The 26,982-nt window shown below is 39.6% G+C and overlaps 1 protein-coding gene across 1 annotated transcript; it reads right to left on the bottom strand.

The window, feature by feature from the left end:
* Positions 1 to 11,855: 11,855 nt before the first annotated feature.
* On the bottom strand, positions 11,856 to 26,137 carry INA (internexin neuronal intermediate filament protein alpha). Its single transcript, XM_073596134.1, has 3 exons — positions 24,851 to 26,137; positions 18,600 to 18,724; positions 11,856 to 13,593 (listed from the first exon to the last, which is right to left on the bottom strand). The coding sequence occupies exons 1-3, from the start codon at positions 25,886 to 25,888 to the stop codon at positions 13,305 to 13,307; spliced, it is 1,452 nt and encodes a 483-aa protein (XP_073452235.1). The 5' UTR covers positions 25,889 to 26,137; the 3' UTR covers positions 11,856 to 13,304.
* Positions 26,138 to 26,982: the final 845 nt, after the last annotated feature.

The raw sequence follows: 26,982 nt of genomic DNA, 5'->3' as shown, positions 1-26,982 counted from the left end.
GACGCGCCACACGAATTTAGCGCGAACGGCCCATAACGTTCGCAATTCGGCGAACGATCGAACAGCCGATGTTCGAGTCGAACATGGGTTCGACTCGAACACGAAGCTCATCCCTAGTCCTGAGGACAGGAGTTGAGAACCACTGTCCTAACCTTTCCTGATTTTGGTGCTATGCCTGACACCACCTTTTACACTGTCCAATGAGACTCAGAGGCCAGTAGGAGCACTGTCATTGGATAGGGTGATAGCTGTTGGAGAACAGAAGCCTTAAAGTCACGGAAGTCAGGCCCCAGTAACAAGTAAAAAAAAAAAAAGTAACAGCGCTACTAACATGCATCTTATGTTTAAAGTGAATGAGTTCACTTTAAACTGAAAATGTTAGCATGCTTTCTCAACCCTGTGAATCACTCTCCCCCACCTTTCTCAGTCATGTGACATGGAGCAAGGCAATCTCTATTGAACCTTAAATTGAGTTGATGTTGCTTTATCAATTATGAATGATCAAATGTTTCATTTAAAGAATCACAGCATGTAAAATTGTCTGTCTGCCTTTGCACCAAGTGTATATATAAACTGCATAATTGTATTTAGGATCCATACCATTTCAGGACATAGGATTTTTTTAAATTCACTTTCTGAGAAAGCCCCCAGATCTACCAATCCATCAATTTGTTTAATTAGATGGGATTCCAAGTGCAACTCATTTGGATTCATATCATGTACGCATGGCTTTCTGCAATGCTTCTACTGTGCGGTATTAAACCCAAAAACAAACATTTATTATATTGCAGCTTACCAATTCTTAGGTGTGGTAACTGCATTCATTTACTTTTTTAGGCTTTCTTTCCTTTATTTTCATTTAATAAGCCTGCCAGTAAGTCTGCTGTTTTTCAAAAGAGCAAGCACTCCTGCAGATGTATCAGTTAGAATGTTGAGACAAACCATTTACCACTGAAGTGGGTGCGTATAAGTATCAGCTTTTATTTATTTATGTAAAACATTTATCCCTAAAGGAAAAAAAACTGTTTGCTACAACTGTTTATAAAGTGTGAACTGGAGTTTGGCTTCAATTTGTTAGTGTAGCTATGATATGATACGTAAACTGACTGCATCAAAATGTATCTGGATGTGTTTTTTGCATAATTAACAATTATATTTATATGTATTATAACAATAATCATTGTTAATGTTCAGTAGCACCATTCAGCATGCAGGCTTAGTGGTTAGCAGTGCTGCCTTGCAGTGCTGGGGTGTTGGTTTTAGCTCCCAACATTGATGCAGTCTGCATGGAGTTTGTATGTTCTGTCTGACTGTGCATTTAAAAAAAAATATTTGGTAGGTTAACTGACTTCTAACCAAAGTGTGTTTATGTGTTTGAATGATGGGGCATGGAGACTGCGTGCCAGGCCTTCTTAGCCTGACCTCACAAATGCGATTCTGGAAGAATGGTCAAACATTCCCATAGACACTCTCCTAAACCTTGTGGACAGCCTTCCCAGAAGAGCTGAAGCTGTCATAGCTGCAAAGGGTGGGCCAACTCAATATTGAACCCTACGGACTAAAGGCCTGCACACACAGTCAGAAAATCTGAAGATAAACTTCGTCCAATTAACGATCTGCCGATTTTCTGATCGTTAATATGCTGCTTTTGACAGCAGATTATGAATTTTCGGCAGACAAAACAGGATGTGCAGGCTTGAAAATTGTTGTCTGATGTGACCACAACGTCCGATTTTTTTTTCTTTTCATTAGTACGGTTTTCTGACAAAAAAAAAAATCTGAAGATCAAGACTAGGCATGCTCAGAAAATGAAAGAACACATACAAAACAATTCAACACATTGCGTCCTTCTGACGTTGAATTCTGTCGCCAGAACATTTTCTGATGGTGAGTACCCTCTTCACTTTCGATTTGAGATTAGCATCCAACAAAAAACTGACAAAAATTCGTCAAATAATCTGACCGTGTGTTAAGGCAGGCGTCCCAATACTTTTGACAATATAGTGTAACTAGAACTATAGGTGTGTGTGTGTGTGTGTATATATGTATATATATATATATATATATATATATATATATATATATATATATATATATATATATATAAAAAAAAAAAAAAAAAAAAAGCTCACAATTATATTCAACAACGCAATTTTACTGTTTCTTTGAATGTACAGGAATCAAATAAGTGGTTTAGCCGTATTTTATATTTGCTTTTCCAGAGGACAGTATAGGAAGAACTGTTGTAAGCTTCAAAATGACCAGCATCAATAAGAGGTAGTGAATTTGTGTAGCACATTAGAATGTTTTTTTTTTATGTATGCAGAAAACTTCACCTTGTTAATCAATGAACTTATTCTTTCATCATGGGCCACCTCTGGCAGTGGGGATTAAAAAAAAGTAATTTATAGAAACAATCCCAAATTGCTTTTTCCTCTGTACACATGATGAGAAGTGTGATTTATGTAGAGATCAATCTGAAGAGATAAATCTTTGTGCCCTTGGGCAGTGTGGAGGTGAAAGGCCATGCGATCAATACTCATTATTCACAGCTTTTCAAGATTTCTCGTAAAGATTTGGATGCCAAGAAGCAAAGATTTCAGTTAAATAACACCTCACCTGACTGATGAGACTGATGTGCTTCTTGTGCTATTTATGTGTTCATTGATCGAGAGCACTGTGTTTATTATTAGCCGTATCGTGAAAATAAAAGCCACACATAGCCATGTTATTTATTCTTCACATTGTTAAATGGTTAGTTCACCTTTACCAAATAACTGCATATGCAGTTAAGGGTTATCTGTAGAAAGAAACAAGCTGTGTAGCGTTGACTAAAATTGCCCTTGCTATAGGTGTTGGCCATTTACAGTGCCTTGAAAAAGTATTCATACCCCCTTAAAATTTTCCACATTTTGTCATGTTACAACCAAAAAAGTAAATGTATTTTATTAGGATTTTATATGACAGACCAACACAAAGTGGTACATACGTGTGAAGTGGAAGGAAAATGATAAATGTTTTTCAAATTGTTTTATAAATAAATATCTGAAATGTGTGGCGTGCATTTGTATTCAACCCCCTTTACTCTGATACCCCTAACAAAAATCTAGTGGAACCAATTGCCTTTAGAAGTCACCTATTTAGTAAATAGAGGCCACCTGTGTGTAATATAAACTCAGTATAAATACAGCTGTTCTGTGAAGCCGTCAGAGATTTGTTAGAGAACCTTAGTGAACAAACAGCATCATGAAGGCCAAGGAACAATCAGGCGGGTCAGGGATAAAGTTGTTGAGAAGTTTAAAGCAGGGTTAGGTTATAATATAATATCCCAAGCTTTGAACATCTCACATAGCAACTGTTTAATCCATCATCCGAAAATAGAAAGGGTATGGCACAACTGTAAACCTACCAAGACATGGCCGTCCACCTAAACTGACAGGCCGGGCAAGGAGAGCATTAATCAGAGAAACAGCCAAGAGGCCCATGGTAACTCTGGAGGAGCTGCAGAGATCCACACCTTAGGTGGGAGAATCTGTCCACAGGACAACTATTAGTTGCGCACTTCACAAATCTGGCCTTTATGAAAGAGTGGCAAGAAGAAAGCCATTGTTGAAAGAAAGCCATAAGAAGTCCCATTTTCAGTTTGGGAGAAGCCATGTGGGGGACACAACAAACATGTGGAAGAAGGTGCTCTGGTCAGATGAGACCAAAATTTAATTTTTTGGCCTAAAAGCAAAACGCTATGTGTGGCAGAAAACTAACACTGCACATCATCCCAACTGTGAAACATGGTGGTAGCAGCATCATGTTGTGGGGATGATTTTCTTCAGCAGGGACAGGGAAGCTGGTCAGAGTTGATGGGAAGAAGGATGGAGCCAAATACAGGGTAATCTTAGAAGAAAACCTGTTAGAGTCTGCAAAAGACTTGAGACTGAGGTGGAGGTTCACCTGCAAGCAGGACAATTGCATAAATAAACATACAGCCAGAGCTACAATAGAATGGTTTAGATCAAAGTATATTTATGTGCTAGAATGGTCCAGTCAAGGTCCAGACCTAAATCCAAATGAGAATCTGTGGCAAGACTTGAAAATTGCTGTTCACAGACACTCTCCATCCATATAGAGATATACCCAGAAAAGACTTGCAGCTGTAATTGCAGCGAAAGGTGGTTCTACAAAGTATTGACATATATATTCAATTTTGGTCAAGGCTGCACAGCTTGTTTTTATCTACAGAAGTCCCTTATCTGCATAAGCATTTTTTTGGTAAGACATAGATGAATCAATTCTCTTTCCTTTTACCACGGTATTCTGACAGCAATGGGGGGGGGGGGCTTAGGAACACAGGGAGCCTTCCTGGTCGTCAGAATACAATGAATACTGTTAGCAGATATAGCTGCTGGCAGTAATTACATGCAGAAAAATCAGCCATGCTGCCCATACGATCAAAATTTGGCTGGACCCTGCTGAACTGACCAAAATTTGATCCATGTATGACCGGCTTAATGGTGAACTATGCCTCCATTGTATGGAGAATCACTTGCAACACTCACTTTATATCGGGCAGCACGGTGGTGTAGTGGTTAGCACTTTCACCTAGCAGCAAAAAGGGTCGCTGGTCCGAATCCCGACCACAACGCCATCTGCCTGGAGTTTGTTCTCCCTGTGCCTGCGTGGGTTTCCTCCGGGTACTCTGGTTTCCTCCCACACTCTAAAGACATGCTGGTAAGTTAATTGCCTCCTGTCTAAATTGTCCCTAGTATGTATGAACGTGTGTTAGGGACCTTAGGTTGTAAGCTCCTTGAGGGTAGGGACTGATGTAAATGTACAATGTATATGTAAAGCACTGCGTAAATTGACAGCGCTATACAAGTACCCAAAATAAAATAAATAAATAGGAATGAGCTCCCCAGCAAAAATGTACACATGTAAACGTTTGAAATATTACCACAGAACATTTCCAATATGTTTGAAATGATCAGTGGTCAATTTGTGATCTTTTTTAAGTCATAGTAAAGGGAAGCTAGCTTGACCAATAAAGTGTTACTAAACTCTCAACAGTAAAATAAGTCTGTATATGCAGTAAAGCATGCTTGTTATACTCACTGTGGAACCTAAGGGGTTAATCCTCTGCATTGTGTAAAAAGGCTATTTAATCCTGTCTTCTCTTATCCTCCCCTTCTTCCACAGTCCCCAAACCATTTCCTGATAGAACAGAGCCTTGGGGCCTTGAGGCCAAGTTGCACATGTTCAGTTTGGTGTGTATTGTTAGAGAGGATTTTTTTTTCTTGGGAGAGTGCATGTGATCAGCATAGGGCCAATCAGCACTGTCCAAAGAGAGGGTCAGGGGTCCTGCAGACTTATAGGACAGTCAGAGTAGAATAAAAACTCCTCCTACAAGCTTTAACCAGACACTGATATAAGTCACGAGACTGCTCTAATTGCTGATGAAAAAAGGTATATAGCAGTTTATGTTTACTAAAACTATTGCACTTCCATGCTCTGTGTACTGTGCGAGTCCAGATATAGTGAATGCAGGGTTCTGGGTTTAGTAACACTTTAAATGCATGCTATATAACAAAATAAGACAGGTCCGGGAGAAATTTTATACAGGAGCTGCCAGTAAAAAAACTCTAAATAAATGCCTCTTAACTTATTCAAATCTGCAGCAGAAGGCAGGGTTCTTCTTTTATAATTCCCGTAACTGTCTGCATGACATGGACACTTCTTATTGTCTGTCCAGTGTGGGGGTCCTCCCAGAATCCGCAGGAGGGGACAGGCCATTGTGCACATCTGCAGTGCTGAATTACAGGCCCGATCCTGGAAATAGCACCAGCGAGGGACCCAGTGAGTATAAAATGCTACAAAAGGTAATTTAAAAAAAAATAGGTTGCATGGGTTAGAGGGGGACACCAAACTTTGTGTTATTCATTGATAGGTTTTTGTTTTTACTTTTTAGAGTAGTGTGACTTCTAATTGGTCATTACAATGGTATTTAGCCCGTTTGGCAAATGCTTAATTTGCAACATTTTGGTTTCAATCTAAGACTACAAAATGATGAGTATTAAAAAATATTCTGTTTAGCTGAACCTCCAAGAATATTTGGTGGAGGGATTGTCAATGTAAGCATCTCACCTAATACATTTCTTCTGAGTTTCTCAGGTGTTTTTTTGTACCAAAAAGAAGAAACTTAAAACTTCAGGTGCTATCCATAGCATGCAGGTTCTATTATGCAAAAATGTTAGGAAATTTTAATGGCTGTTTTTTTTTATTATTATTTTCAGCATTTCAAAAAAAAAAATCCAAACATTATCTTGAAACATATACAATGCATAAAAAAGGGGAAAAGAAAAAAAAAAAAAGGAAGGGGGAGGTTAATGGTTGTTAAGAGCAAGCTTCCATTTTACTTCCCATTTTTCACATCAGAGAAGATGGGAAGCATGCGAAGATTGCATTTAATTATCTAACAATCTCAAAGCAACCTTGATGACTTGCCAGGTTTCCAGGGAATTTTCCTTGACAGTAATGCTTTTTTAAGGCTGTATTGTAATGGAATACAGCCAAGACTCTTTTTGACTTTGGAAATCTTTGAGAGAGCATGGACTTCTGTTTTGTTTTTACTGCTGTCCGTGGCCACATTGGGGAGATTCCTTAGCTCTGATGGCAAACGTCAGTAGTGGTATTTTCTCTCACCTTCTGATTCAACTACAACTATAACTGGGACATGAACTGAATGTATTTTGGGGGCATAGCAACCAATATAATGTGATATACATTCTAATAATCACCAACTTTAGCCCAAGCCAAATGAAATGTAAAATAATATAATCATGAATGTAATAATTTTTTTTTGCCTCTTGACAATCAGTAACCTTATTAACATGGACTTGTCGTTTTGTACTAATTGATGTGCTGCATTTATCAGTTTTCCAGATTTGAAAAGGTGGGAAGCTTTGCCTCTTGTGCCATTTATGTTCCATTTCTCTGCTGTGGTAAAAGGCAAAGAGAAGAGAACCACAAAGGACTATGAACGTCATAAATAATTTATTCAGAGTTCAGTGCCTAGCTCCCTACTCTCCTCTTTAATAGCATTACGTTCAATACTAACATATGGGAGGAGGGGGAAGGGCTTTAGTTTAGACCAGTGGAAAAAATAACTTTAACCCAAGGTCTCAAAAATTATATTGTTAGATTATTCCTTGACCAAAAAAATGACATTTGCTAATCCTTAGTAGCAGTAGCCTGTTGGTTTCTGCCATACAGTATGCGACTAATCAGTTGCCTAATTAAGGGGTCTTATTTTTACTATGTACTGTATTTCCTTCTCTTGTTATCTTTCAGATCCAAGCATAAATGTTTATCCACAGCCCCACCCCTCTACATTTTCATTACTCAAAACTTAAAAGAAAACTTCAAGAAAAATACAAAATGCAATAATAAATATTTACATTTAAATTATATTTACCTCTGTTTGCATTTTTTGTTTTTAGGCAGTATTTGGAATGAAAAATGTTGTTGACTATAGCAGTGGATCTCAGCCACCAGCTTAAGATCACTGCCTGGCTGTGGTCTCCCTCCTCCGGGGCCTATAGCTAGTTGCCGATCCCCTAACCTCCCGCAATGCCTCCCAGCTCCCATTGATTCATCCAACCTCCCATAGTGGACTACAGTGCCCACAGGTCACCCAAAAGCCCTCAGTCCCCACAGTGCCTTCCAGCCCTTGCAATACCCCCTATCATGCTGCCCCTAAGAGTGTCACATAGTGCCTCCAGCTGTCACAGTGCCCTCCAGACTTCTACATTGGCCCTGCAAAACCCCAAGCCTCCAGGAGAGATCCCCATCCTCATTCAGGACCCAATCTCCCACAGTTACCCTCACTCCCTTCAGAAACCTCATCCCCTACAGGGGCACCAAGTCTGTTGCAGGGGCAACTAAACCCTCCAGTACCTTCATCCCACCACAGTGACACCCAGCCCCAGCCAGAGCCCTCCAGAATGTTATCACATATTTTGTATTCCCATACTTTGATTGTGTGAGTATAATCTTTACTGAGAATGTAAAAATTAATCTGCGCGGTGGGTATAAGTACAGATAGAATATAGAACTGCTGCCTCTACAGGTACAGTTCCACCTGAGTGGAGTGTACTAGAATAAATATAAAAGCAAATGTAGGTATGGTGCTGTTCTAGTGAAGTGAGTATTTGATAATAAAACCACTGTGTCACACCTTATGTAGTCTCCCAAACTAGATGTGGAAAGTTGGAGAGTTTGGAATGTGTATATTATAAATTAGTAGCAGATGCCTTGAACCTTGTGTGTGTACACATTTAGCAGGGTGTGCTGCTATGAACTAATAGTATCCATTAGCAATTAAAACTAATTCAAACGAAAAATGGGTGAATGGATAAAGAAAAAAGGAAAAAAATGTGTGTTACAACCTTTAGCAAGTAGTTAACGGTGGATTTTAAAATGTGTCTGGGGTGTGTTACAACCTCTGGCGGCTGCTTAGCAATGTAGTTTCAGTAGCCAGAAGGGATGCTCCAGCGTATTTATTTATGTATTGCACCCTGTGGATGTTAACCAAAAAATTAAATATTTTCTATTCCCCAATTTTGTGATAGGGTTACATTAAATAAATATGACCAATTTAATATCACATACAATAAAATAAATAAATCTTAGTAAAAGTGCATTTGAAAAAAGTGCTTAGTGATCAGAAAATATGTGCTAACTGGGCACTGACCTCAATAAGATTGAGAACCACTGGACTATAGAAATCTGTCTGTAGATGGAAGTGAAGCTTTGGTCCAACCACATTCTTCTTCTGTGACTTCTGAACCATCTATTAACCGTTTCTCAGAATGCACATTGATTCAACGCTGATTAGCTCATTTGTCTATTACAAGGTACAGTATAGTTGTTTTTGTAACCATACATAGAAACTTGGTACGTATTTCTTTGGCATACTTTTAACAGTTTGCATTGGTGTTATTTATTTTAACTAGTCAAGGCAGACGGTGTCGTCTTCTGTTTTGGCAGAAGGTGGTTGCTGATTGGTCTGATAAGGAGAAAAAAATATATATTGACAGACACCCAAGAGAATGTGCCAGACATCCTCTTGCTGGCCTCCTCCTCCTCCTCAATTCAGACTGGGGCCGACTACAGATTTCTCTATGCTCAAATCTCCAGGCAACAGCTGCACTGTGTCATTTTCTCATTAAACACCAGTGATTCCCATCTGAGTACAGAACAAGAGCTGATGTAAAAGGTGTTATTGGGAGACAAGAGAGCGTCCAGCCCAAGTCAGGCATCAATAATTAGCTAATTTGTGTGTAACCCTTCTGTGATCTTGTATGTAAAGCCCTAAAACCGTTTTAGTTGCTGTGCTTTACATCATAGTTGAATGATTAAAAAAAAAAAAAAGAACATTACATTGCCTTTTTGTTATTAGTATTTTTTTTTAGAGCTGTAATGTTTGTGACTTGATCACTTTACATGTGGAGTTTATTTTTCATTGTTTTAGGTGTTCGTGTTTTCCATTGCCGTTACTTAAAAAAATAAATAAAACTTGACCATTCTTGCATAAGCTAGAGTTATAGGTTTTTTTTTTTTTTTTTACACAACATTGTACATGGTTCCAGAATAATAGGGGAATTAAAGGTTTTGTAGGTTTACGCTCTATTCTACAGCTATGAGCTGCATAAAAATGCAAAGGGTTAACAAGGTCTATCAGGGGTTGCCAGCAAAATGAAATAGGGGTTAGGGTGAAGGAGAAGCTTTTGCAGAAGAAAAACACACCCCAATTAGGATGCCTAACCTCCTGCTGCCCATATAACCCATATGTGCGATGGCAAAAGTAGGCTTTAACACCCATATGCCACACATAAGCATCCATGGGCAGCGGAGGTTTCTGTATTGAGAGCATGCTCACTGCACCCTCCCAGCACTGTGACAGAGCTGTCAAAGACAGCTTGCAGTCTCTTCTGGTCACATGATCCTTCCTGCCCCCTCCAGTGTAAGTGGCCCTGTTAAAGGGAAGCTGGGGCTCAGCAGGAAGGGATTAAAGTGTATAAGATGCCACATTGTTTTTAGCTTTAAATAGATGGAGGAAGGGTTATAGAACCACTGTCGGATTTGTTTTATTGCTATCTATGACCCCACTGGGAAGATTCAAACTTTCTATTTGTCCTGGTGACCATCTCCAGGAGTAAAAGTGAGGAAGAATCCAATATTTTAATTTGGCATTGGGTCAGGAAAATAGAAGAAACCTTCTAGTAGGGACACCTGTTCCAGTTACAACTGGCTAAGTGGGGATTTACCTGATTTGGGAGCGATCTATTCTCAATTCCTGATATGACTTGAGACAAAAAAGCGGAATGGGACACACAGTCTTAAGGACTTATTCCTTACTCTATCCAAAACTAAACTAAAATAAGTTTTTCACCTTCCTATTCTTTTAAGAGTAATGAATCCATGAAAACATGCAAAACAAAATATTCTCCTCCCAGTTAGGGCTTGTTCAAAAGGGGGTAAGGCCATGGTTTTACTATCCCTCTGACCGCCACCTAAACACAGACATGCAGCCACTAAGGACTTTACATATGCCTTGGCCAGATTGCTTTTCTTCACGGCCATGGCCATAGGGACACACCGCAACAGTCCTTCAACTGCGTGCAATGCAACACTTTCTAAGGGTCCTTATACATGTTACAATGTGAGTGTACATCTACCTTACATCCTTACATCTACCAACATCTATGTAGTGCAAAGGCCTCCCAGACTGGATACAGATTGAGGTTTTTTTTTGGTAGGTCCTCATATTGCATAGTTTTGTTAAATCTAAACTTGATTGTACAGAGATCGTTTGGTCTGATTGTAACGTGTATAGTAACCCTAATAACTAATGTATCTTCAGCTTATAACAGTTCCCACTAGACTTTCTACCATCATACAGACAGTTTCCAGGACTCACTGCGCTGTAGATTAAGCTCCGCTGCTGGTCCGTGCCTCCTGTTGAGTTTAAGATAAGCTGATGTTTACCATCATCCTGTAAGTGCAATTACTTGTGTAAAAGTGACATTATACTGCTGCACTTTAGCTCTTTGTGCGTTGTCTGTTCTTTTGTTGTCTTTAATTTTTACATTTACTACAATATAATACTATAATGGAAAACTGATTTCTTTCATATCATTATTTGATATGCCCTTTGCAGCCAGCAGATGATAGGTGTGAGTTTGGTACGCCTGAGTTTCAGATAGCTGGTTGACTGCTGTACTGAAAATACGGCGCTGGATAGCAGATCTCATGAATTACATACAGCTCAATGATTCAGTTGGTTGATTCAGAGGAGGGTCACACCCTAATCAGTGTAGAAATAATGCCACCTGGATCTCCGGTTTGTAGAAGCAGTCAAGAATTGAAGACATGGTACTTGGCTTTCTTTTTAGAAATCCCAGCAGACTTTGCACACTGAAGCATTGATTAAATACTTATGGGTAAAATATTTTTTTTAATAAACAGAAAATAAAAAAATAGGAATACTTTATTGTTTAGGGACAGAGCTCTGAGACTGGGTTCATTGGTGTTGATAATTTCACAAAAAATTTGTCAGTAAATTATAGTGAGTTATAGGGTTTTGAAAGGTGAGCTGTGGCACTAAGCAATCAAAATAGACAACTTCCCTTGCAACTGCCTTGTAACAAGGTTGCTCCATTCCAGGAATACATACATACACACACTGTACATGTAACATCAAAGAGGGCAATCAATTTATTTGCTTATGGATCCTCTACCCACCACACACCCACCACTAGCTCCAGATACCCTACCAACCCAAATAAGACAAGACAGTAAAATTAATATATTAGTCTTTATTTGTTGTTCATGTCTGATGGTGTAGTTTTCGGTTTCATTGCATTATCAATGAATAAAACATCTCACAGTATAAAGTGTACACATACCATAATGCATTGGTTGTTACAAAGATAAATGCACAGCATACACATTACTGGAAGGATTTTGGTAGTAATAAGGCATTTTAAGATGTACTAGGGCTCTAACCTTGACACACCTCAATAAAGAGAAAAGTGCCTCCTATATTGACCATTCAAACTACCACCAGTGAAACTACCACCAGTAAAGAGTGATTTTAGTGTGTATTAATCTCCATTTTCAGCACCTAAATGATGAATGTGGTATATCTTATTATGTAACTGCTGTGCTATCATCACTGCTGTATGTTTAAGAAAACAGAGTGACTTCTCAATGTGCTTATTTTAGCTACGTGTTCACATTTGTTATGGTACCAAGTAGTTGTACAGAAGCCCATTGGTAAACAATTTTGAAAACCTAAGATGAACTGTGAAATGTGTAGTCTGATCAGCCTTAGACAGCTAAAACATTTAATGTGCTTGAAGTTAACATGGTCCCCGTGTCACCATTGGTATTTGATACTATTTTGTTGCTATATCTAAGAACTAAGTGTTAAAATGTATTACTATCAAGAGTGGTATATGAAAAAATGAAGTGCTCTGAATGAATGGCTGCAACAATACACTATGGAATGTTCAATGCCTGATGTTTGAAATTGTGCATCATGCATCTAGCATGGTCATACAATGGAAAAAGGTGCAGAAGAGTCAAACTTTTCATCAATCTGTTGTTCGGTCTAAAAAATAAAAAGCTTTTGGCTGGTTTTATACATTATAACGGCAAATGCTTTTATTGCTTGAGTATGCTATATCATTCAGAAACCTCATTTAAAGGGACTGTCAACCTCCACATGTTACATCTACTTTTACCTCTACCGATTTGTACATTTTATTATGAAACGTATGCCAAATTGTGTGTGTATATACATTATTACCTTTGAACATGGTAAAACTTGGTTGGTTCTTAAAATTTAATCCTTATTGCAATTTCCTTAAAGCAGTAAGAGTGGTACGGGTAAATGACTGAAATGTGGAAAGCTGGAATAAAACCAACAGTATTGTAAAAGGGATAACCAGGGGTGGAATAAGGTAGAAAAATGCCTCCTAACACCACATAAAGTGGACAATCCCTTTAATGTGTCAAAATCCCTTCTTTCAACAATATCTCTCTGTAAGCCTTGTTATCCTGTGACCCTCCAACGGTTGTGGAACTAGATGGTCTTGTGATATTAAGTATTACTGCATCCTCCTAAAGAAAATGTAATGACCATGTAGAAAACTAACATTAAAGCTATCGTTCTAAGAGTGAATGGAAAAATGGCAAAGTAGAAATTCTAACTTCTAACTAATTTGTAAAGTACTAGTTTTCTTTGTTTAAGGTTTACCATTAATTCCCTCATTCTGCTCTGGCTTTTCTATTATTTTGGTTGACACTACAGTTTCTTCAATGATTTCCTCATAAGTTTCCCCTTTGCGAGCTGATGATTTAGAGATGGTTTTGGAGGTGGAATCAGCTTCATCTTTCTTAGATGCTGCAGGTGTACCCCTAGAAGAGGAGGAACTATGAATGCGAGGCTGGTAAGAATAGCTTTGAGAAGGATTTGGAGGCATGATGCTTATTCCGCTTGTGCTAAACCTGGTCTCTTCACCTTCCAGCAGTTTCCTGGAGATAGTGACATTGTGAATTAGTAATTTTTAATAAGAATACAATATTATTCATTTGACATGAGGGAACATTAGTAACATAAGAATCGTATGAATTGACCATAAACTTTACTTTTTTCCTTTATCAATCAAATGTTACTTTAAACCAGTAAAAATAACAAATGCATTCCACAAACATTGCCACCCACCATTCAGTTCTTTCAGTTTAGCTCTAGGCCCCTTTTACGCATGTGAATTTCATTTCATCAGTTCAGTCACATCTTTTCAAAGAATAAATGGATGACGTTTTCATCTGTTTTTTTATCAGCTGCTCATCCATTTTTCATCAGCTGCTCATCAGTTTTGTTACATCCACTACCAGTACAAAAACGGATGGAAAAACTGACTGTCAGTTTACATCTGTTTCTCATTTGTTCCGTTTTTTTTCAACGGAAGAAAACAGAGCTTTGATCTGTTTTAAAAAACATATGTTGACGGATGTGGGTGTAAACTTATGTAAATGGATGATCATCTATTTACATCCATTTTTCCATAGAGATGCATTGATGTCTGTTTTTCATCCCTCAAAAAATGGATGAAAAACGGTCTGCATGTGTGAAAAGGGGCCTTGGGGTTTAAATACATTGTTCATAAAGCAGTGCATCTAAAGTGGTTTTGGGAAAGATTTTGTTCAAGCAATAGGTGCTGAAATACTGTCAATCATGAGAGCTAATACAACTTACTGCAAGCAATGCTGCCAGAATGCATCCAGGACTGCATTAAGAGATTTTTATTAATCAGAAGATAGCTTTATACTTGGTGGTCCTAGAGAGTTTCATCATTTAGAATGGGTGCACATAGTAAACATTCTTAATATGGATACAATTGCAAGCCTTGAACTCCTTGACCTGGGCAGCTGCAAACTTGGGGATGCTGAGTTCCAGGGATGCCATTAACCATGACCATGGGAATTTTTTTGCAGCATTGGAGGGATGGGTACACAGAAGCATTACTATGTTCAAATTTGTAACTAAGGAAAGAGTGGGCACTAGATTCAAACACAATCATGTAAACATATATCAGCAGCCAGCTGCATGAGCAGTTCTAGGCAGCCTAAAACAGTGACCACTTGGGTTGTAGAAATAATGACAACCATTGAACACTGTACAGGTGCTCCAAGTAACTCCCAAAGAAGTGGATGGCAATTTGTAATAGGCTGTAAAAGCTTCCGTGTTTACAGGTGACACTGTCATTGTCATTTGCTCCACCCCGCCAATTCACATAGAAACCCAAGCGGTAAAAATCACTGATATAGTGGAGTATGTTTATTGAGCACTAGCCATAAAACAATCTAATAAAATGCTTACAGATGGGCACTAACAAAATCAGCCTGTATGCTAAACATGAGCTCTGCCGCTCCGCTCAAACCTGAAGCCGACGTCCTCTCCCAGTATTGGAAGTTACTTAACCAGAAATGGCAACCTGACGTCATCAGGAAGCAGCAACTGGAAGTCAAAATGATGTCATCAGGAAGCAGGAGCCGGAAGTCCTGCCTCCAACGCATTTTTGTCTAAATTACGGCATCAGGAAAAAGCGTTTGAAGTGGGACTTCCGGTTCTTGCTTCCTGATGACATCATTCTGATGATAATACATTCAAGGCAGGACTTCCGGTTGTCATTTCCGGTCACGTCACTTTCGATATTCGGAGAGCAGGTTAGTTTCAGGTTTGAGTGGAGCAGCGGAGCTCATTTTTTTGGGCTGATACCCAATAAACGTACTACACTATATCAGTGATTTTTATCCCTTGAGTTTCTTTGTGAATTGGCGGAGTGGAGTGAATGACAGGAGGATACTGACATCTTATCTCCATGGGCGACAGTGGACCTTGGATATATGAATAAGCACATATTGCCTTCTTTCTTAGCAAAGACTTCTATAAGGTCGGGGAGTGATGTAGGCATTACATCTCACCGGGTGATGTTTGCATGTTCAGACAATGGTATTATTTTATTCACATATGGTACTGGAATTCTGGTTATAGCGGAATTATTGGTATTGGCATATTCTAGTCTTACACAGCATCCCCTATTGTTTTAGGCTTTAACTTTGCAGTGGGGTTTCCCCTGAACTGCAAGGCTTTAATGTTCATTTTTGTCTAGGCTACTGTTAAAATGCAGCTGACAATCTTCCCTTCAACGCACCAGGTCGTGGGCTGGCCCTCTGCGGCTTCACTTAACAGTGCAGTACTGTTGGTCCTGCATTGTACATAATGATATCAGAGTGGACCTGACAGACAAAGCGCCGAAGTTAAGCGGCTTTGGGGGATTGGTCACATGGAAAGGAGGCAATTTATGGGAGTGAGAGATACGATAAGTAAAACTACAGTTGAAGGTACCCAAGATAAAAATGAGCATTTAATAGGGCAAAAAAGGGGGGAGAGGAGCCCATGAATGTCTTCCATTCAGAAACCCACTATGGGTATGCATTAAAAATGTGATATTCACCAAAGTGTTTGTTTTAGCTTGTAGGGTTATGCAATCTCTACTCAACTCCATATATGCAGGGATTTTATAGTATTACTTGCTGTAACCAGATTTCCACACCCTGTATTGCTAAATGTACATTGTGATTGCTTTTGTGGGCGCCCCTTGAGAGTTAAAAAAATAAATACTAAACAGATCGTGATGTAATTTCTGATAAACAGCAATTTTTTTCCGAATTGCATGCACAAGACAATCTAAATTGATAAACACACTAACTCCATACAAAGAATCCTCTTAGTGTCTTTCTTTGAGGAGTTCAAATAAATATAGCAATGCCATGGAAATTACAACAATTTCACATATATCAATATCTATGTAAACCACAAGTTGCTGCTAGGTCATACAACACCAGATTCCTATGAAGGAAGCATGTGAGTGGATTTAACCCAGGGCCCCCACATTTTATCAAATAATTGTAGCTTATCTTGGCCCTCTTAAGTTAGTTTGTGCAAAGGAAGGCTAGTGTTCACCAGCTGTTTCCATTCAGTTAGGAAGTGTGATCCCTTCCATATCAATAGTTGGACCTTTTACTCCTTTTAGAATTCTTGGACATAAAGTCCAAAAGGTGTTTAAAAAAAAAAAGTATTTTATAAACCTAGTTTATACAATTTGCCTCGGATGCAAGAAGGCTGATTACATAATTTCAGTTTAGGATATTTCATTTGATTTAGGATGAATGGTACTTTCACTTGGTTTGAATACAACTTGCACTAAGCTGAAGTTCTCACTTAATGAAAGCAGTTGATTTAATTGTATTGCAAGGCCTTGTGGATATTTTATATAATTTACCTTCCATTTAAATTGTGGATTATGCTCCTAACATATGTACTAATTGAACGATACAAGAAGTTTGTGAAATACAAGATGAAAAATTTCAGTCATGTCCCCTTCACATTTTTTTTTTTGTTTGCCCAATTTGCAAAATTCCTGTGTGCATGGGAGACAAAATAAAGCTCCACCCATGAATCCCTGTTATTGAAAGAAGCTGAGCCACACCTACTTGCTGTGTGCCTTCTAATCCCTCTTGTATCATAACCATCTTACTATGCATGGTTATATAACTGTTCTTTATTTCCACCTCCTCTGTCAGTCAGAGGGACGAGTAAAACATTGTACACGTGACATGTAAAACACATGTTTTAAGACTACATGTGCCAAGAGGCATAGCACCTTCCTCAGTCATAGCAGTGTGTAGTAGCAGCAACAGTCAGCATTATGTTGTTACTGGGTGCATTGCTTAGCATTTCAAACTACAGTAATGTCCACGCATTACATTGCCAATGTGCTGACGCCATACATTAGAGATGCTGGAGTTGTTTCTTTGATGGCCTATGTGACCAGGAAGAGGCTACTCGACACTGGGCATCCCAGAGATGGGAGGAAAGGTGCAATCTACTGAGCTCCAGACACACACAGAAGAGACTGAGAGAAAATGAATGGCATGAACTATAGAGGAGCATCTATTTAGATGAGGCTAGAGTTTATCTTTAAAGCTCATGCTAAATGCAAGCCCATGCAGATGCGAATTTGGAATAATTTGCATCAACAGACATGAGCTTGCAGCTCCAAACTAAAGTCAGCATGTGTTGCATTGCCCATTGGATTGAAGCTGAAGCTTACTTTACCTTCAGTGCCTTCAATCATAAGCCCTGGTGCACAGTGGCGTCACTAGGGTTGGTGTTACCCCCCACACACACACACCTCACCCTGGGCTCAGGCCGGCAGTGGGCACCAGGACACCCCACACACCTCACCCTGGGCTCAGGCCAGCTGTGGACACCAGGACACCCCACACACCTCACCCTGGGCTCGGGGCGGCGGTGGACATCAGGACACCCCACACACACACACACACACACCTCACCCTGGGCTTGGGCCGGCGGTGGACACCAGTACACCCCCTGCACCTGTTCTGAATCTGGGCGCCGGGCGGCAGCTGGAGTCAGGAGAGGAGAGGAGGGCAGCTTCACAGGGTGCAGCCGCCGCGCCGCCTGGGCGGATACTAGTAGTGTGTGTAGTGACCTCATCATCATGTCTGCAGTGCAGTGTGAGATGTGACAGGCTGAGGCTCGCTGGCTCAGTAGGGCAGGGAGGAGGAGGAAGAAGGAGGAGGACACACTCGCACAGTGACACACCAGGCGCGGCCGCGGCGCTGTAGGTGTGTTGTTCCAGCCCAGTGGGCTGCGGGGTGAACGGGTCAGCTGAAAAAAAAAATACCAGGGCTTTCCTCGCCGTTGGGGGGGTGTCTCCCCTCTAGTGGGTGTCACCAGGGTGCAGACTGCACCCCCCGCACCCCCCTAGCAACGCCTCTGCTGGTGCAGACCATGCAAGGGCCTAAAAATCAACATCATATTTTGGCCTCTTTTGTAGATAATGGTACATTATTAAAAATTGAAGCAGTGTTTTTCACTAAAATATTTCTATGTGTTATATTTTAATGCTAACATTAATGCACTAAAAAAATACAAGCTATATAGTTACCTGTATGCAGCAATCTCAATGTCTAGGGCCATCTTGACATTCAGCAGATCCTGATACTCTCTCAGATGACGGGCCATCTCTCCCTTTGTGCTCCTCAGTTCTTCCTCTAGCTGATTGATAGCATCCTGTAATTAGAAAGGAAAGGTCATTTGTCAAATACAGCTAGACGTTCATTGATTTAGGCTACTGTATATTCCCATGTTGTAATTTCTTTTTATAATGGGCACTGTAACCTTCATTTTTATTATCTGTAACTGATGTGGTCACTATTATCAGTATTTTCATGGTTTTATTCACAGCATAGTTAGAGACAATTCACCATAATATTGCTTTTATTTTCAAAGTTCTATACTTAAAGTACAGAAATGTAGTGAAATCTCAGGATGAAACCTTAGTGTTCACGTGTTCGCACTTACAAGGTTTCAGGGGAGTAACTATAAAGCAGAGGCCTCCATAAGGCAACATGGTTTCCAACCTTATCCTTAACAGAAGTCTCCCTACTGACACCTCTTCAGTTTTAAACCAAAAGCTAGCACTGTAGAATACTGATTAATATTATAGTAGCTTAAATGAAGCGCCTAAAGCATGTATCTATTAATTTTGTCTGAAAGTAATTTCCATTGTTTCCTGGAGTAATCATTATTTAGCCAGGTTGTACAGGCTCCCTGTGCTGTCATTGCTGTAGTTATACCCCTGCAGGGATTAATACCCAAAATCCAGGTCATGCCAATTAGTTAATTTGTCTCTACCTTAATTGGTCTTACTGCATATAGCATATAGCAGCTTTTCTCAACCAGGGTTCTGTGGAACATTAGTGTTTCTCTAGAGGTTTCCAATGGTTCCTTGAGCAATGGGCAATTTCTTCCTCCCAGATAAGCTGCCACTGACAAACAATCTCAGCTATCTATAAGGAAGGACACTTTTCCCACTCACCACTAGTTTAAGGAGCATGCTTTCCACTGACCACAAGTGTACTAAGGACCTTCAGTGACCACCAGTGTAAGGGGGCACTTCTTCCCTGACCGTCAATGTCAAGGGCCACATTTCCAAAGACCATCATTTTGAGGGAGCACTAAAATGTTTACTAGGTCCATTATTCATTGTTTTGTTTCATTTAATTAGTCATACTAAAATCTATTTTCACATAGAGTTGCCCTGGGTGTCATATATGTTAAGGATGCTAAATTCCTTTATTTATTCTTGAATGTAAAACTTACTGTTTATGCTAATGTCTCATAATCATTATTATCTGAATTCCCTGAGACCTGAAAGTTAATATGGTTCCTCCCTATTAAAAAGGATGGGAAAGGCTGGTGTATAGGAACCAGCAAATACAGCCTTGATAATTCTCCTTGTGGCCAAGTTCAATTGTAAGACTATGTACGTTGTTTCCTGAGCAAGGATGATATGTACTGCACAGTGAAGACAGAGCTAAAGAACTAGATAGTACAAATAATACAGTACAATATTGGGGACAGGAAGGTGTCATATAGGTTGAAAGGGTAGTGGAATAAAACACTCTATGGGGGTTATTTACGAAAGGCAAATCCACTTTGCACTGCAAGTGCACTTGAAAGTGCAGTCGCTCTAAATCTAAGGGGTAGATCTGAAATGAGGGGAAGCTCTGCTGATTTTATTATCCAATCATGTGCAAGCTAAAATGCTTTTTATTGTCCTTGCATATCCCCCTCGGATCTACATCGACTTTACTTCCAAGTGCACTTTCAGTGCAGAGTGGATTTTCCTTTATTAAATAGCCCCCTATGTGTATTAAAGAAAATGACAATATGATATAAAACAGTCATAAGTAGCACAGAAGGGACCCTGAGGATAAAGTGGCCCTTTTTAAAACAATCCAAAGTTCCAGTTCAATCTGCTTAATCAAAATTGTATGTTATTAATATTTAAGGGTAAACATTCCCCTAGTATGTATCACTTTTAGGTAAATTGTCAAGGTGGTGTGGAAAATGCATTAACTTTATGTCGCTGAAAAATCGTGATGTCTGTTGTTTAATGCAGTACATGCATGCAATACTCTTCAGCCTCCTTTATTCCCTTCTTCAAATTTACTCACATTCAAGCCACAATAGGCACAAGCATTATTGTGTGTATCTTGTATCTTTCACAGATTGGGGAACTCCTCCATATAGATCCAGTCTGGTAATAAGTATTAATCCATTCAGCTGTGAAGTACCGTTTACAATGCATCATAAGACAGGTAAATTGAAATCCTACCAATAAATATCTCAGCTCTACTAAATAAATGCTCAGATATTATTTTTTTTTCAGATTTCCCAGACCTCTTTGCTTTAGAAACAGAGAGTAATTTGCTTTTACTTTTAAGACCATCTATATGTTACTGTGGTTTGAACATTGCTATTGATTTTTACACTGTTTATTTACATACTGTGGAATGCTCAGCGCAACTTAATTTTTTTTTTAATAACTTATACTGCCCATACAGTAGACAATTTTCTTATTCAATTTACTTTAGATTTACCTTCAACTATGTAGTGCAAGGGCCTACCTGATTGCATACAAATTGAAGGTGTTTAGGTTTGACCTCATATTATATGGTTTTGGTAAATCTAAAGGAAAATTTTATAATGTATGGTCAGCCTTCGTGTAGATAGATATAAGATAGATAGATAGAGCATCAAGCCACAGTGATATTTACCAACTGCTACTAGTTCATTTTGCAGTAGTCAATAGTATCAGCAAGCATTTATTTACTAAGCAATCAATTTGCACCCTCCACATCTTTTGCATGTGCCCCAACAGTCAAGTTTTGAAGAGCCAAAGCTCAAAGTCAATAACATTATTGGGCCCTTTGCTGTGTACTGCTGAAACTTACATCATCAATCATATCTTGTCATTTATATACTTAATTACATTACATTCAATAGCAGAAGATGCAGAAGTAGCACTGGGGTTGATTTACTAAAGGAAAATGGACTGTGCACTTTACAATGTACAGTTGCACTCTGCAATGGCAGTTGCTCCAAGGCTTAGTGAATGAGCAGAAGCTCTGCTGACTTACATCAACTCATGTGCAAGCAAAAATGCTGTTTTTTTTTAAAATTTTACTTGCACGTGATTGGGTACGCTTTGCAAAGTGAAGCTTTACATCATTTACTAAGTTCTGGAGCAACTGCTCTTGGCTGATTTACTAAAAGCAAATCCACTTTGCACTACAAGTGCACTTGGAAGTGCAGTCGCTGAAGATCTGAGGGGGACATGCAAGGAAAATAAAAAACAGCATTTTTGCTTGTACATGATTGGATGATAAAATCAGCAGAGCTTCCACTCATTTCAGATCTTCCCCTCAGATCTAAAGTGACTGCACTTCCAAGTGCACTTGTAGTGCAAAGTGGATTTGCCTTTTGTAAATCAACCCCCTATGTGTCATTATAAGCACAGATGATCATTATTGTTACACGGTGTCTAAATCTCTCCATTGGATAGGTGTGTACTGCCATCGCAACCTATTGAATGGCATAATAAGCAGTTCAATTCGTTACTGGTAAATCTACAAAGAAACACAAGTTATGTTTTTCCTTATACTTGAAAATGAGATTACATTTATTATGAAAGCCCTTTAGTTAGTATTTAATGCTCTAATAAACTTAGGATGAACAAGGTGCCACTCCCTAGCTAAAGATGGCGATTGAAGTTAAAATGGGCGGATCCCAGTTCATGATTAGACTGCTTCAAATAAAATCTCCCTTACGAAGGAAATAAACATGATCTGTGGTAGACTGTTGTCCCTAACTAAATATTATACATAAATGTATATTGTAGTAATCATTCATTTTTGAGTGTGGTTATTTCTTGTTTATTATTTTACTTTTGTATACACATTTTCCATAAAATCCTACAAACTTTAAAATGTGTGTGATGTTTTGGACTTCCTTCTTCTAATTTTAACAATTTTAATGATTTGTCACTTTTAATCCTAACGTTCTGGCCTAATATTAATGCCATCAGAGTTATCTGTCCTTGCAACCTCACTTCTGTATATGTGTGCATAAAATTCTGGATTACAATTGGTGCATTGATTTTATTCCATTTTTATTTGCTTAACAACATGTAAAATATCCTAAGAAATCTTATGTTGAAACAGCTAGGCTAATTTATTATTATCCTTCCCCCAACATACAGTACAATAAAGATGCCATTAAAAGCCTGTCACTTTAAAGGCATATTACACTAATCAGTCTTCAGCTCTCATTCTAGTTTGTATGGTTTGGAAAGCTCCCTTGATAATTGGATGAAGTGTCTTTGTTAGAGCTGCCACTCCCTATTCCCCCCTCCCCTTCTCCTTGGAGATATTTACTTTCCCTGTACCACAAAGTGCTTTAATGAAACTGTTACATAAGGATGTTCATATATAATGCATCAAATGCGCCTTTCATTGCCTTTCATTGTTATATTAAAGAGGATTGCATGAATTTATTATAGTGAGAAAATATAGCAAAATGTAAGGTTATAGTAAATAAATAAATACAAAATTGTGTGTTATAAGCTGATAAATACAGTATATTACTTATATCATATATATTTATATATATATATATATATATATATATATATATACAGTTATCAATAATTATGCACAATCTGTTGGCTCTATATAAATCCAGTATAATAATAATAATAATAATAATAATAATAATAATGTGTGTTTGTTAATGTAATTGTAGCTCTTTGATTATAGTGAGGGGACCACCCTTAGCCTGGATGTGAATGCCAGAGTCCGTTTCAGCACCATGGACAGGGACCAGCATCCCAGCACCTTATGGACAGAGGAGGATACACCGAGATGTTTGCTACATAAATTCAGATAACTCCACACTGAATTTAAAGTGTTATTTAACAATAAATGTATTTGCTCCAATCTGGTCTGTTACATACACCACCATTAAAAAGTGTTTTATTATATCTATTTGACGACTGCAAAAATAATAGCTGTTCATCCAGACAGAAATCTGATAACTCCCTGTGCTTACTGTTAACAGTTCGCATTGTTCCCTGCTATTCCCTGGATTACAAAACCCCATCCCCCTGTTGCGGAAAGGGGAGGGAGGTGTTATGTAGTCTAACACACTCCGTGTCCTAAAGCAGTGGTCATCAACCCTGTCCTCAGGGCCCACCAACAGGCCAGGTTTTATGTGTTACATTGGGGAGATGCAGACTAGAATACTTCAATCACTGAGCAGCAAATTATATCACCTGTGATGTATTTCAGTTATTTTGCAAACCTGGCCTGTTAGTGGGCCCTGAGGACAGGGTTGATGGCCACTGTCCTAAAGGGGACAATGCTGCTCAGTAGGGTTGTCACCCTAGGACAGGAAGAGAGTTAATAGCAGGGTAATCAGGTTAAAGAAAACTGGTGTGAAAATAGATATTATATGTAGCCATAACATTTAAAGACCATTAAGCTGCAATGCTAACGATTTGTTTTATTGGGTTTAGATAAGTTTAAAGGCTCATTTACACCATATGTATTCAAACACATTTTTTTAAATGCAGAACAAACGCATATGCAAAAATAATAATACAAAAAAAGATATATTTTGATGAGCCTAGTTTACACTGCAGTGATTTCACGTGCGTTTAAAAAGAAAAGTTCAATATGCAGCATTTCTCACATGTGAAGAAAACAAATGTAAATGCAAAAAAAGGGGCTAAGGGCCCTTTCACACTGAACATAGCTGAATGAAGTTGGCTGCATTTTGAACTGCACTCCAATTGCATAGACAGGCCAAAATCAAGGTAATCCTATGGGCACAGTACACATCATTGCATTGCAGTTTAATGCAGTTAAAAAAAAAAGTAGCGCATGCTGCATTTTTCTGCACCGCAAATATAGGGAACGTGCTACACCTGCACTGCACCCCTTTAAGCCAGGAAAGCCAAGCCCAAAAACGTATAGCAAAATGCACTGCAAATGCGAGACTAAACGCAGCACAAAGCGCATTCAAGCGTGCATCAAGGGCATGTCAAGCGTGCTTCAAATACATGTAAACATGCAGTCACAAGTACAGTTACCCCCACCACCAAAAGCAAAAAAGGGGAGCAAAATTTTATTTTTAAAAATACACTCAGTTATGTGCAGTTTCTGATGTGAATGGGCCCTAAACCACACACTGAACACAGGAGTTTTGGTGTAAATGAGCCCCTAAGGTTGGTCTAACTGATAAGGAAATTACTATTGATCATGTCTAAATGGTGCAAAGTATAGATTTTACCTGCATTCCAGAGGCCTCTGCTATGTGCCTTTCCTCCATCTCCTGGAGCTGCCTTTCCAGCGATTCGTTGGTCCCTCTCAGACTTTCTATTTCGATCGTTTTGGACTGGAGCTGTCTTCTGTAGTCATTGAGCTCCTCTCTGCTGGCTCTGATCACCTCGGAGCTGCGGGATGCCTGCTCATTGAGGTTGGCGAACTTAGACTTGTACCACTCATCAGCAGAATTCAGGTTCTTGGCCGCCAGAGACTCATACTGGAATCGGATGTCTTTCAGAGCAGAGGTGAGGTCAGGCTTGGCCATCTCCACCTCCACCGAGACCTGGGAGGCTTGCATCATGGCCATCAGCTCTGTGATCTCCTCTTCATGGACCTTCCTCATAAAGTTGATCTCATCCAGCAGAGATTCCACCTTCTTCTCCAGGTCTAGCCTGGCCAAGGTGGCATCATCCACATCTTTCTTATGTGCCTTCAAAGCGTATTCAGTTTCTTCTCTCATCCTGATCTCATCCTCGTACTTGCCCTTTAGCTTCTGCAGGTCATCCTCCAGGCTGTCCCTTTCAATGATCAGCTGGGCTTTCTCATTGCTCAGGTCCTCAAGCTGGGAGCGGAGATCTTTGAGCTCTTGTTGGTAAAGCTCCCCCAGCCTGGAGGGCTCAGACTGCCTTTGCCTCAAGGCGACCAGCTCGGTCTCCAGCACCTTGTTCTGCTGCTCCAAGTTATGGACCTTCTCGATGAACACGGCAAAGCGGTCATTGAGCCCCTGCATCTGCTCCTTCTCATTGGTGCGGATGATCTTGTATTCGTTGTTCACCACTGAAGTTTGGGTCAGGTCTACGTTATCTCCATAGCCACCAGATCTAGGAGACCTCCTGTAGGAGGACAGTGAAGAGACATTGGTGCGTGACTGGGACCGGTACCCTCCAGACTGGCCGGTCCTAGAGGAACCAGAGCTCCCCACGATGCGGCTACTAGACCGAGGAGGGTCCCCGAATATCTTCCTGTAGGAGGAGGAGAGGTAATGGTCTGGATTGAAGCTCATCTTGGAAGGCAGATGAGGGAGGGACACCTCCACCCAGCCTTTTATACTGCCAGGCACGATCAATAGCCGGGGACGAAAAAAACCTTCACTTTACTGGCAGCACCATGGGAGTTTAACCTCTTCCTGGCCGGATAGCTGTCATTTTAGCATGTGCTGGAGATGCTTTGTCACCTTCTGTGGATGCCAAGCGATAGAGATCAGGAGACAAGTCAAGGCTTCAAGGTGCTCAGATGGAACTGTCCATTTTGCCGCAGTGCTGATGTCAGCGATCCTGCCTGATTCCCTGAGCCTGGTATAGCCTGGGATAGGGGGTCTCCCTCTAGATTCTTCTTGTCACCCTTCCCAATCAAAAGAGGAAGCCAGCAAAGCGTTAAATAGAAATCTGCATCATAATAAAGCAAGACACCAATCCCTGGGGTTACATAAGCAGACCTCACTGACTTTAATCCCATAATTCTTCTTTTTTTTTCAAACTCCAGCAGAAATTCTCTTGTAAACGTCTATCTGGTGATAAATCCAGATGGGAGGGAATCCTCTGCCAAGTGATGGCTTACAGAGTATTATGTCAGTCTTTCCATTTCCAGCACATTGGATCTGAGTCCATTGCTTTAAAGGGAAAGTAAAGTGTATTTGTTGTGAGCACATCGTTTGCAGTATTTACCTTAAAGAAAAAAATAGAGGAAAAACTTTTTTTGCCCATTTTGGATAGATAATCCCTGTCAGTATTTTTGCCATTTTTCACATTGGGGAGATTTGTTTTCACTTCCTGTCCCACTGACAAAATAGGAATTGAGGGAGATCTCTCCAAAGTGAGGGAATCCCCGATTGTGACCAGCACTAGTGTCCCCATTGGAAGATTTATCCTCTATTCTTCTTTATGTGACAGCCTAAAATGTGAGATTTTCTTTCACTTTCGTAACAGCAAACATGACAAATATAAGGTGTGACTCTTCTTAAAGTGGTAGTTAAGTCTCCTTAAAGTGTCATTAAAGGTTAATTAAAAAAAACTAACGTCATACTTACCTGCTCTGTGCAATGGTTTTGCACAGAGCAGCACCAATCCTCCACTTTCAGGGGCGCGCCGCTTGTGCTGT

The sequence above is a fragment of the Aquarana catesbeiana genome, linkage group LG08 (genome assembly GCF_042186555.1).
Source record: "Aquarana catesbeiana isolate 2022-GZ linkage group LG08, ASM4218655v1, whole genome shotgun sequence".
NCBI lineage: Eukaryota > Metazoa > Chordata > Amphibia > Anura > Ranidae > Aquarana > Aquarana catesbeiana.
This window is presented reverse-complemented; position numbering and strand designations above follow the sequence as displayed.